Source organism: Gossypium hirsutum, chromosome D05 (assembly GCF_007990345.1).
Source record: "Gossypium hirsutum isolate 1008001.06 chromosome D05, Gossypium_hirsutum_v2.1, whole genome shotgun sequence".
Taxonomy (NCBI): domain Eukaryota; kingdom Viridiplantae; phylum Streptophyta; class Magnoliopsida; order Malvales; family Malvaceae; genus Gossypium; species Gossypium hirsutum.
The window spans coordinates 25819192-25832898 of record NC_053441.1 but is presented as its reverse complement, the minus strand read 5'-3'; the positions used below and the strand labels follow the sequence as shown (position 1 = coordinate 25832898).

Below are 13707 nucleotides of genomic sequence, written 5' to 3'. Positions count from 1 at the left end.
CATCAAGCAGACCTTAATGGCTACTTCCACTATGGAGGCTGAGTTCATTTCATGTTTTGAGGCTACCTCACATGGAGTATGGTTGAAGAGTTTCATATATGGGCTTAGACTTATGAATTCAATTTCTAGGCCGTTAATGATATATTCTGACAATCCAACTGATATCTTTAATAACAACAAAAGTGGAAGTTGAAGAACATATTGCCATTAAGTATCTAGCCATAAGGGAATGTGTTAAAAAAAGAAAGAAAGAAAGTGTTCATTGAGCACATTAGCACTGAGCAGATGCTATCTGATCCTTTGACTAAAGGCATGCCACCACACAAATTTAAGAATTATGTTGTCATTATGGGACTTGTTCCTACCTTGTAAATTTTCATTATAAGAACGATTATGAAGAAACTCTGTTAAGTTTGATGTTTTTCATATTTTGTGTGCATATTAATTTGATTATTTCGAGAAATATTACTATAGATTTGGAGAAAGTTTAATTTAAAAAAAGAAGTTATAAAACCCATTTGATCTGATGTGTAAAAAAAGGAAAGATAAGGGAAAATTTCGTCTTCAATCCCTGGAGTTAACATTTAATTACATAATTTGTGTCGTGGTAGACTTTCCTAATGTTTCTAATATAGTGATTAAATTATTACGTTAAAGACCAAAACATAATAAATTAAAATTTAAAGACTAAAACGTAATCTAAATGTAACTATTTTTTTTAATTTACCTAATAAAAAATTAATAAAAGACAACGAAGAAACCCGATAAAAATTTTTATAAAAAATCACGCGTGAGCAATTTGGTTATTAATATCAAAGAAAATGATACGCGTCCAAAAACCAAGCCAAAAAGCATGCAAATGCGATTCTTCGTTGAATCCCAAGACGCCTATTTATACCCTCAAATCCTCCCGTTGCATTTGATATTCTCCCCTTTGGGGCTTTCTCTTTTGTTTGCTTAAGCGACTCATCGGAGTTTACTCATAAAAAAACGACGGCGAAAAAAGAAGAGGAACCTAATACGATGTCGCAGTGTTCCATCGAAGTTTTACCACCCCAACAACAGAGAAATGATGTTGTTGTCGGTTACGCCCTTACATCTAAGAAAGTTAAATAGCTTTTTACGACCCAAGCTCCAAGGTTTAGCCAGGTGAGTCTTCTGTTTAATGGCTTTTTGGGTTTTTTTTTTCTTATGGGTTGTAATTTTTGGGCAACTTTGTTTCTGGTTGATCGTTTTGGAGTCGAATGTTGTCGTTTAGTCGGAGTCTATAGTTTATTGTGGTGATTATAATATACCTATTTCAGTTTTTCATTATTTGGAAATGATGCATGAAGATATTTACAAAGTTATAGTATTTATTGAACCAAAAGATTTTGAATTTGATAATATTATAATATATTGAATTTGCTACTACTTTTTAATGAAGTCTATCTTTAAGCTGAACCTTGAACTACCTCCATGGCTCTAAAGAAAGCTTTTTTCTCTTCTTTTTATTCAGTATCTGCAACATGATACTCTGCTTAATTAATTTTAAAACAAGTGTAATTTTCTGTTGTTGCTATGTTGTTTCTTTCATTTTTGTAACTGTGTGCAAAATCTTGGAAATGGTGTAGAAATAAGGGGATATCGTTTGTTCCAATTGATCAAAGCAGACCTCTTTCGGACCAAGGTCCTTTTGATATTGTATTGCACAAGGTTAGTAAATATATTTCTTGACGTGCGTTTAACTGTCTTTCTTACATTCCAAGATGAAATGAGGGGGGAAAGCAATGAAAGGGTGCAAACAAGCACTTATGCAAGCATGGTCTTCCCTAATACGAACCATTTTTAATTTTGATGCAGATGACAGGAAGAGAGTGGCGCCAGATTCTTGAGGTTGGTCTGGGTTCTAGGTCCTATAGTTTCTGTTTCTTTTTGGGAATGATGGTAACTTAGAATGATCTAGTGTGAACTATGAAGCCAGTTTTGTTTTATATATATATACCCTTTTGTTGTGGGTTTACATGTTAGGAAACAAATAACAGTGACCGGTGCCATTTAACTATAGGTGTTGGTAATAAGTTCTTTTGATGCAATATATTTTCTCCATTAGCTTATAGTTATAGTCAACTTTCCCTTAGTGAGCTGTATTCATGTTGATTTTGAAATGGTTTCATGAGTTTTATGTTGCTTTATCTTTAGAGAGTTAATTTTTTTTGGGAGGGGGGGGGGAGGGGGGGTTCTGTTTATCTAGCTATTTAATGGGTCATATCTGACCTGTTTTGTTGGTTTTCCATTTTTTAAAGTATCTTGTAGCCTGTATCAGCTACTTTCAGGTTTCAATAATTCATTTAGGCATGAGTTTAGGTGCCTGTATGAGCTGTCTTTGAGTTTCAATAGTTTTGGTGTTGGCATGAATTTAGGTGGTGGCATTCATATTATTCAATCTGATGAATAAGCGTTTTATAATTGCAGGAATATAGACAAACACATCCAAAAGTCCTAGTTCTTGACCCTCCAGATGCTATACAACATCTACACAATCGCCAATCAATGCTACAATGTGTTGCTGATATGAATTTATTTGAATCTTATGGTAATTTCTGCTTTTCTTTTGTTGACATTAGAATCGAGTAGGAGTTGGATCTCAAAATAAACTCCCGAGCTGATCAGATTAAATGGTGATGTTTTATAATGCAGGAAAAGTTGGTGTTCCAAGGCAATTGGTCATTAAAAGAGACACATTATCCATTCCTGATTTTGTTGCCGAAGCTGGGTTGAGACTGCCCCTTGGTATGCACAGTTTATAATGTGTTGTTTTAGCATTTTATTGGGTCCATTTATATTGTACATAGTTTAATAATCTGTTTCATGATGTATGTTAGTTACCTTCGAGATTGACATTGGACCATTGCCAAACTTGAATCTTAAGAAGAATAGAAATGCTTTGTCTAGATCATGCTCCCAAACCATGTGATTATTTTTTCGGGTTCCATTGTTTTCCCCTAGTGTGCTCCTATTATTCATAGCAATTCTTTCTTATCGGACTTGCATGTTTCCATCTGTTTCAGTTGCGAAGCCATTTGTTAATGATGGAAGTGAAAAATCACATGAATTATCACTTGCTTATGATCAATACTCTCTCCAGAAACTTGAACCTCCACTTGTTCTTCAGGAATTTGTTAACCATGGTATTTTACTACAGCATTTATTACCGACTTAAAAACTGTACAGTTTCCAACTTTGACATGCCTAACTGCTGTAATGCTGTCGTCTAATGTCCATAGGAGGTGTTCTCTTCAAGGTTTTTATTGTTGGAGAAGCCATAAAAGTTGTCAGGCGTTTCTCTTTACCGGATGTAACCATACGAGAGCTCTCAACCAATGTTGGTGTTTACCAATTTCCCCGGGTTTCTTGTGCTGCTGCTTGTGCAGATGATGCAGATTTGGACCCTAGTGTGGCTGGTATGTTGTTGCATCTAAAGATACCCTTTCTCCTTTGCCGCTTTCTTGATTCTTCATGTTAGTTCTTCAAACATGAATGTTTGATCATGCAACTATATTCAGAACATATTTGAAGACATGTTCATGGTTGGCTCAAACCTCAGTTTATTGTGGTTTTTCAGTTAATGTTTGCAAGACCCTGCTTTGAACTGAGTTGCAGTGTGAAACACTGTCATAAGAAATGCCTTTAGCATCTTTCTCGGCCATCTAACATATGTTTCTCCTTCCACTGCAGAGCTTCCTCCTTGGCCCTTACTCGAAAGACTAGCAAAAGAACTTCAACAAAGACTGGTAATTTTTTTAAAATTTTGACTGTTAGTTTTTTGTTCTTTGCACATTACTGATCCCTAAACAACTTTTTGTTGTGTGTAGGGGTCTTCGGTTATTTAACCTAGACATTATCCGGGAGCACGGAACAAGGGATCATTTCTATGTCCTTGACATCAACTACTTTCCTGGCAAGTGGTACCTCTAGTCTATAAGAGGTTATAGTACCAGTTTTCTACCTGGTTTGAAGTCCATTTTATTCTTTACTTGAAGAATTTGGGTTTGCTATCCCGATTATGATTAAAGGTCCTTCCCTTTTGGCCGGTTGTGGGCAAAGAGGGTTTCAAACCCTCGAGTACCCTTAATAAAAGAACCTTTCCTCTCCCTAGCTATTTCAGGTTAAGATGTGAAAGTGCCTTTCTCTTTATAGGAAAAGTTGAGCTTGTAAAAATGCTGACTTGCTTCCCCAATTGTTTGACAATATTGCAGGGTATGGGAAAATGCCTAGGTATGAACAGATTTTTACAGACTTTATATTGAACCTTATGAACAGATTTTTACAGACTTTATATTGAACCTTATGAAGAACCAATAAAAGAAACGACCGGTTTATGTTACTCGATAAGGAAGTCAGTGATGGATACAGATATTTCCGTCCGACTCAGGCATATATATATTTTCAAGGTTTTTTTTAATACTTATTATATCCTCGTACTTGTATTCATTTAGGTGTAGGAGTAGGAGCAACATAAGATGATACAGGTAACTTTGGGAGACCATGGGGGAAAGAAGATGTTAAAAAGATGGCAAAATGTTGCAACTCCAAAGCAAACATCAGATGATGGGAAAATAGTGCAATTCAAAGCAGTGATGAAATCTGAAAACACCAAATTTTGTGGAATTAGAATGGGGTCTGCTATTTGATTACAAATGGTTGTTTTTAACCATGTCTTGTGGGGCTCTCTCTATTACTCCATTGCTGTTGTTACGTTTAAAACATGGTTTGATAAGAGAGCAGTTGGTGTAATACATTATTTCTGATGTTTCTTAATTACAGATTCTTTGATTCCTTGCACTTTCTTTGTCATCAACACTCTCAATTTTTATTCACCTAAATTCCAAAAACTTAATTTACTTGAATATGAAAACCCTGTTAAATATTAAATGAAATTACCATTTTTTAACTCAAACTTAGAAATGAAAAAAATAGCATATTTTTTCTCATCTTAAAAATTTCAATGATTTTGTAAACTAGTCTATTGGTTGGATTTTAATTGATTGGTCTTATTTGATTAATAAATTGTTAAAAAAATTATTAAAAAACAAAAAATTAGATCAGTTTAACCAATCCATATTTGGTTTGCGAATTAATTAATTCAACCTCTTTCTTTAAATAAAAATTGATGTACTGATAATTTTTTATCCAACCGGTTCAATAGATTGTTCCAGTCCATTTCCAACAACATGGTAATTTTTCATTTTCATAATGAAAAACATTGAATAAAATGGGTTTGATTGAAAATTTTAAAAATAATTTTTGGAAAATGAAGATATCTGAAACTTAAAAAACAACAAAAGAGATCTTTAGAGGAATCGAGGATTGTTTTTTTTTAACAATTTTTAAATATAAAATATATTACCATAGTTCAAATTATATGTAGGAATTTATTTTATTTTATTTTTCATGTTTCTATTAAAGAAAATAGGTGTCGAATATATTTTCATGTTTTCATTATTGAAAACAATTTTTTATTATTACGTACACTTGATTACATCATCTATAATATATTTATACTTCTATATTATTATTCGAGCCTTCTGATTGAATTAGTGTCATGAGTCAACCGGACACCAACTTAATTAATAAAATTACTAAAATATTCTTCCATATTTAAAATAAGTTATATCATTTTATAGTACTTTAATTTTTTTATTTAAAATGATAATAAAAATATGCAGGATTTAAACCAACGCCAATTGTATTTATAAAACTTTAAATTACCTCCAAACCAAAACTTTATTTTATTTTTTATACATTTTAATATTATTATGCACACTTTATTATCTCAATCAATTGTATATTTATATTATTATTTAAGCCCCTAATTGAGTTACTGTCACGAGTCAATTAGATACCAACTCAATTAGAAAAATTACTAAAATACCCTTCCACATTTAAAATAAGTTATATTATTTGAGAGTACTTTAGCCTTTTTATTTAAAATAATAATAAAATTTATGTATATAGAGGGATTTGAACCGACGCCAATTGCATTAGTAAAACTTTAAATTTACTATTAAACCAAAACTTTATTTTAATTTTTTAGTATAAATCTCAAAATTATACATGAACTTTGATTTAATGCGCAATTGTATACATGAACTTTAATTTGGTTCAATTATACACATGAAACTCTAATTATGGTTAAATGTATACTTGAAACTTTAATTTTAATTTAATCATACACATTTAAAGAGTAAATACATTAATTTATTTTTATATTGGATAAATATAATTATTTATGTGTGGATTATATAAACATAAAATGATGTTATATCAATAATTGTGTTAATAATTTACAAGAATTGGATCAAATCAAAATTTCATGTATAAAATTACACAAAATCAAAGTTCATGTATACAATTGCATATTAAATCATAGTTCATGTATAGTTTTGGGATTTATCCCTAATTTTTTATATTTTAATTTTATTATGAACGCTTTATTACCTCCATCAATTATATATTTATATTATTATTTAAGCCCCTAACTGGATTGATGTCATGAGTTAACTAAGTATCAACTCGATTAGGAAAATTACTAAAATTTCCTTCTATATTTAAAATAAGCTATATTATTCGAGACTATTTTAGTCTTTTTATTTAAAATAATAAAAAAATATGCATATGGAGATATTTGAACCGATGCTAATTGCATATGTAAAAATCTTGAATTTACCACTCAATTATAATTTTATTTTAATTTTTTATACATTTTAATCTTATTATGAACACTTTATTACCTCCATCAATTGTAAATCTATAATATTATTTAAGCCTTGACTGATACCAACTTAGTTAAAGAAATTACTAAAATATCATTCCATATTTAAGTTAAGTTATATTATTCGAGGGTAATTTAATCTTTTACTTTTTTTAAAAAAACTATTAAAAAATTTGCATATTGTGGAATTTGAACACATGCAATTTAATTTACCACTAAATTAAATCTTTATTTTAACATAATATTTATATATTTGTGTTTTAAATATGTAGTTTCCACATATGTACGTGATAGAATTTTTAATATAAATAATAATATTTAATTGTTTTTTTATAAAATGACCAAAAGATAAAGAAAATATATGAGTTACATTAGCTCTAATATCTCCATAGTTTTTCTTCTTTGCCCATGGTAGGGTATCATCGTGCTCTTCAGAGTAAGTACTATTCTCAACAGAATTAGTTTCCTTAAAATTCCATTTTCGTGCCGAAAGCTTTCTTCATAAGTCGATTCAGTTCTTCCATCTAGACTCCTAATGTGAATGACCCATGCAAGTACATCATTCCTTCTAGGCCAACCAAGGGTAATGTGGTGCGTATTTATGTTTGTTAAGCTCACACTACATGCATCTCTGGTTTTTCTTTTTGTTCACTGTAATCCCATCCCTTGTTGCTTTCTTGATCTTTTGAAAGTAATCCTTTGCTTCCTTGATTTCTGCAATAGGGTTTGGTTTTATTCCTTCGTAAGTTTACTTTATTCTTGTGCAACCAGATTTTCCAGAGGAAAATTGCTAACCCTATGAGTACATCCTTTGTGAAGTCAATACCTACTTGTGCTTGTCCCGTAGCTTGTGATAACCATTTTTTGATCTATCCTATGCTTAATTACATTCCCAGAACAAATGATTTTCGTCCTCTCTATTACCTTGACAAAGTGCGCATTTCGATTTTCGTCCTCTCTATTACCTTGACAAAGTGCGCATTTCTTGCTTATGGAATTCATTCTCCTTTTAATCATTGTCTTACAGGGAAGGGCCTCATTAAGAATTTTCCAAAGAAATATGATAACCTTGTATTGAAGCTTGAGGGACCAAAGGAATTCCCAAATCCTTTTTGGGACCTCTTAATTTGTTGTGTTAGTATTTCCTGTTTGCATATTATCGAAGGCTTGAAAATATGCAGATATAATCGAGAATTTTCTATCCTGGGTGTGCAACCATTTAGGTTTCAAAAAACCCTGGACCTTATATCACTAGGTTAGATCTTTCGTCTCGTGATCCGTGCGGCCTTAGACGATCATCAGCCTTAAGACCATAAGTGAGGACTCCTTTAGAATTCCTCCAAAGCACCAATTTGTATAGTGGAAACAATTTATGCCAAAGAAGCCACACGGAACAATAGAAAGCCACAGAAAATAATGCACGAGAAATGTTTGAGTAAATGCTCTCAAAATTCTATTACTCTCAAGAATTCAAGTTACAATACAATGGAGTGATTACAAATGAGGGGAGGCTCTCTATTTATAGTTGAGCTCTCTCAAAACTGACGGTCAAGATTAAATTACACCGATGGACGAGATTAATCGTATCCCTTAAATTATGGGATTTACAAAATATACCATATCAAATCGAATCTAATCTTTACAAGATATGATTCATATCAATCTCTTAAGATTAGTTACCAAGATAGCCTATGTTGTCATATCTTCATCATTGGGCCACCCAGGTTTCAATTTGACAGGTTTCTCCAACAACTTACTGAATCGGGCCAATTTTTGTGGGCCAAATGATCTCCATTTAAACAATAGACCTCCATTAGATGCATTTAGTGCATTGGTCATAGGCTTTGAATTGCGACCCATGACACTTGGATTAACTAATCGCTGCCTATTCAAGTTAGCAATAATATCTCAAATTAGTACTTGATTAAGGGTCGTCGAACCATCATGCGAACTCCATCTGTTGTCGTTTTGCCAGGTGATATTGTTGCTAACCATCTCCTTACCCATAAGGATGCCCTTTCAAGCCCAAGAATCACCCGACTTCATCTGAGTCTAAAGAAAATTATCCAATGTACAATATTTCTTGACAAGGTTTCTTGAAAGAGCCAGTTTTGGCCATTTACAATTCTCCTTGCAATCATAGCCAGCAAGGTTTTATTCATAGCATGCATATTTCTTATGCCGAGGCCCCCCAAAGATTTTCTAGAGAAGACTCAATTCCAGTTTATATAATGAATCTTCCTTCTACTTGATTTGTTGCCCCACCAGAAGTTTCTCATTAATTGATCCATTTTATCACAATGTTCTTTGGGGCTTGAAAACATGATAATTGGTATATGGGTACACTTGAAAGCACATATTTAATCAAGGTGAGCTTCCTTCCTTGCATAATAATTTGATTTCCACAGAGATAATTTGGACTCCATCTTATTAAGGATGGGTTGAAAGAAATTGCTTTTCTTGTTAGGAACCCCAACCTCATCCCCAAATATTTACCAGTCTCCCCGGTAGTTCTTACCTGTAAAATACCTTTGAACGTTCTTTCGAACTTTGGGTGGCAATTCTTACTGATCTTCAGCTCCAATTTATTATAATTGATGTGTAATCTTGATAAAGTGCAATATTGCTCCAAGATCCTTTCATTGTGTGGCATGCCTCCTTATCCATCTTACGTAGGATATCGATACACTTAATCCTACTTTGAGATCATGGATTTGACCCTCTTTCTCCACCATACTAATAATAAATGATAAGATATGCTTTGACAACGAACAAACAGATAAGACAGTAACCTAAAAAAGTTCTTTCTAAACGTGGATAATTCGTTATAAACATGTTTTAATATAAACATCTTTTTCTAAATATTTTAATGATAAAGATGTGGATAATTCGTACCATGATTTGACCTGACCACATGCATTGCTGCCAACTCGACTACATTTATTCTAGCAATTTCCCATACTTCCGTGTGGAGCTGAGCCACTGCTTATCTATGGCCCTTCCTTTTCATCCTCTGTAATGCACCGGTTTTAGTCCAGAAACGTCTCTCCTTTTTTCTTTTACCTCCCCAATAATTTCTCTTCCCTAATCACATTGTTTTTTCTTCATCTCATTTCTTTCATCTGTTACTTTGAAATCTTCTTAAACATACCACCTCTGCTTTTCATTTTTATTTCTTCTCTATTATCTGTTTCAACACAAATTTTAAAAAACAATGGCAATTCAGAAGAGTTCTTCCATACGTAATCTGCTTCAATCCTTACGAGCTGCTTCTTTTTCATCTATGGTAACTTCTTAGCCTTTTCAATATATAACGTTGATTGTTATCATTGTTACTGCTTTTGTTTGCATGGAAAGTTGCTTCTTTCTTATATATATATATTGTTCCTTCGTGTTCATGATTGGATTTCATGATTCTAATCTTTTTGATGATTGGGTGCGAATTTACCGTTTTACAACAAGATATTCATTGAGTACTCTCCAAATGTTCAACTCATATCTTCGTAGAGATTGATTTAGATGTCCAAACGTATGTTAGATAAGAACAACAAAGTCTCTTTTAAGATGACAGTGTTTTGTACAGTTTATTGTAAATGCTGGATTAATATGTTTTTTTTTATTACATGTTTATAGATTGCAAATGATCATAGGTTCACATCTCAGGCTTATTCTTCAGCAACGACTCAACCATCTGGTTACAGGTAATTTACATGAACACTAAAAACTAATCAATTTTTGTCGATAAGAGTTGTCGGTAAAACCCTGATGCAACCATGACAATTTTTTTCTTTTTAGCTACTAATGCATGAATGTCTTTATTATTAGCGACAAATAATTGGGTTTGGACAAAAAGTACACTGGAGAGTTTGTCTTTATCACGTTTCTTTAATAAATATTATAAAAAAAATTTATGAACTTTCTTTTTCATTTTAATAAACCCTTGCATCAAATATAAACTTTAATATTATTATAATATTTTTAAGGTTTAATTATAAATTTCATCCTTTTATTTTATAAAAATTAATAAGTTGATCCCTACTTTTATTTGGAATTTGATCTTTATCCTTTATAAAAATTTGTAGTCCAATCGAGTAACACTTTTAAATGTTATCATTAAATCATCAGTTTGAAAATCAACAGTAAAAATATATAGTTCAACAATTTTATATATAATAATTAGCAAAAATTAATATAGATTCGTGCGTTTACCAATAATTAGATTAACTTTTATGAAATTAAAATAGGAGAATTAATTTTTTTTAATTCCAGAAAGGAGAGGGATGAAATTTTAAAATAAACTAATTTTTAAGATAGAGTTTATCCAATAATTTAATCTATTAAGGTGCATTTATTTATTTTAATAAATACATAAAGTGGTGACGATGAGGATGCGGATGTGAATTGGGATAAACTTGGATTTGGATTGACGCAAACCGATTACATGTACGTTATGAGCTGTTGTAAAGACCAAAGTTTTCTAAAAGGACGACTCTGTCGATATGCCAATATCGAGTTAAGCCCTTCCGCAGGTGTCTTAAACTATGGACAGGCAAGCCATGCTCTATCTCAATATTATCAATAATGCAATTTCAAATATATTCAAACATAATCTTGAAAATCGAATCTCAATATCTACTGTCATTCTTTTTTATGCCGTAATTGACAAACCCAAATTTAAATTTGGGCTAAAAATGGTGATAAAGATGATAAAGGAAGGCCCCCATAAGCTTAGAATGAAATAATGAAAGCTAAAAACTGTTGACTATCCAGGGCGTATACGAAGGCATGAAAGCTAACAGGACACAAGATGGGCGAATTCTTCTATTCCGAGCAGACCAAAACGCAGGTCGAATGAGGCACGGGGCTGAAAGAATGTGCATGCCATCCCCTTCCATTGACCAATTTATTGATGCAGTTAAGGAAACTGTATCGGCTAACAAGCGTTGGGTAATTTTGACAAACACAAACAGTGCATTCCCTGAAAAATTACCCTTGGATTTGTTTTAACAATGTATGAATTTCTGAATCGATTACTTGCAGATTCCTCCTCCAGGAAAAGGATCACTGTATGTTAGGCCTATGCTTTTAGGGACTGGTCCTATATTAGGCTTGGCACCTGCTCCGGAATATACTTTCCTCGTTTATGTTTCCCCTGTTGGTTACTATTTCAAGGTAGACTTGTTTATTATATATATATATATATTCAAAGTCTTTTTAAAACAATTTGGATGAAGACTCAATTGTATTCTGATAATCCTGGAATCAGGAGGGTACTGCACCTTTGAACTTATATATCGAGGAAGAATATGTTAGGGCTTCTCCTGGAGGAGCTGGAGGAGTGAAGTCAATCACCAACTACGCACCAGTGAGTAACGTTTGTAAATGTCTCTTTGTATTCATCAAAAATCAATTTATTTGATCCCTTTTATTGCAGGTTATGAAAGCAATTGCCAAAGCCAAAGACAGAGGATTTTCTGATGTCTTATATCTTGACGCCATTAATAAAAAGTATCTGGAAGAGGTCTCCTCTTGTAATATTTTCATTGTTAAGGTATCCCAGCTCTATCAGCTTCAAGTACATGAAAAAAAGCTTTAAAAAGTATCACTGATTTGTTAGAAACCCTTTTTTTTCAGGGAAATGTGATTTCAACTCCGGCAACAAATGGGACTATTCTTGAAGGGGTAACTCGAAAAAGCATCATTGAGATTGCGAAGGATCATGGTTACCAAGTGAGTGAATTGATTTAGAAATTAATGTGTTTGGGGTTTAGGTTTTAATACAAGATTAATGTATTAGGTTGAGGAACGGCCGGTTGCGGTTGATGAACTAGTTGATGCCGATGAAGTTTTTTGCACCGGAACCGCTGTTGGAGTTGCTCTGGTTGGTAGCATTACATATAGAAACAAAAGGTAATAACCCCAGCGGTCGTAATACAATGTTAGTGTCAAGGTTTTATGATTTTCTTGATATTCACCGCAAGGAGTGGTACTAAGTGAAGCTTATTTATGTGCAGAATTGAATTCAGATCAGAGGGTAGACTGGTGTGCCAGCAACTGTACTCGACTCTCGTGGGACTTCAAACTGGTCGCATTGAGGATAAAAAAGGATGGACCCTAGAGATCAACTAAGATCTTTAATGCTGAAGGCTTATAATTTGCTGCAGTATAAATCCCGTTTGCATAACGAATATAATTATTAACTTCAATAAAAATCGGGTTCATATGTAATTGTTGATTTCATACTTAAAAAGAATAAAAATTTATGGACCTAATTTATCGATTTCGTTCAACATCAATATTATTATTTAAATCACTAAATGAGTTGGCATTACAAGTCAATTGAGCACTAACTCGATCAAGAAAATTATTAAAATGCTCTTTCATATTAAAAATAAATTATATTATCGTGATGGTACTTTTGTACCAAATCAATAATTTGGGTATAGTAAGACTTGAATACATGCCATCTACATTAATAAAACTTTAATTTACTATTCAACTAGGAGCGGAGTCAAGAAATTTAGATTGTGGGGTCGATTTTTTTTTTAAATTAAAACATTTATAAAAGTCATATAAACTATGGATTACTATTTGATACATTGTCGATATATAGGTTTCATTAGGCCTAGGTGGGGTTTGGCTGGGCGGTTTGGTGCATTTAGAATACTTTTTGTCTCACGCTACTTTAACAGCCCGTTTTTAGTGATATTAGAACAGTGGTTTCGGGACCACAAATCTGAATCCGAAAGAAAATTTATTTTAATATTAATTATGAGTTGCATTATGATTGAAATATTTCATGAAAATTTCATAAAGAAATTTTACTAATTTTATGTCTAATCCGATAAAAAGGACCAAATTGCATAAAATGCAAAAGTTGAGTTCTACTAGCTAAAAGTATCAAATAGCTATGGAACTCAAAATTTGAGGTCCTTATATGGAATTAGACCATT

At 32.4% G+C, this 13707-nt stretch overlaps 1 protein-coding gene and 1 pseudogene across 1 annotated transcript; both read left to right on the top strand.

The window, feature by feature from the left end:
• The first annotated feature begins 867 nt into the window (after window positions 1–867).
• On the top strand, window positions 868–4824 carry LOC107902608 (inositol-tetrakisphosphate 1-kinase 3-like; annotated as a pseudogene).
• Window positions 4825–9727: 4903 nt separating this feature from the next.
• LOC121217891 (branched-chain-amino-acid aminotransferase 2, chloroplastic) lies at window positions 9728–13044 on the top strand. The gene is made up of 10 exons (XM_041094468.1): window positions 9728–10040; window positions 10388–10455; window positions 11129–11303; window positions 11525–11701; window positions 11795–11926; window positions 12021–12119; window positions 12189–12305; window positions 12389–12484; window positions 12552–12664; window positions 12769–13044. The coding sequence occupies exons 1-10, from the start codon at window positions 9969–9971 to the stop codon at window positions 12881–12883; spliced, it is 1164 nt and encodes a 387-aa protein (XP_040950402.1). The 5' UTR covers window positions 9728–9968; the 3' UTR covers window positions 12884–13044.
• Window positions 13045–13707: the final 663 nt, after the last annotated feature.

Coding starts and splice junctions, on each gene's coding strand:
- LOC121217891 (XM_041094468.1), top strand. CDS start 9,969: ATGGCAATTCAGAAGAGTTCTTCCATACGTAATCTGCTTCAATCCTTA. Junction 11,304..11,524: donor GTGTCTTAAACTATGGACAG/GCAAGCCATGCT, acceptor TTGACTATCCAG/GGCGTATACGAAGGCATGAA. Junction 11,702..11,794: donor TATCGGCTAACAAGCGTTGG/GTAATTTTGACA, acceptor GATTACTTGCAG/ATTCCTCCTCCAGGAAAAGG.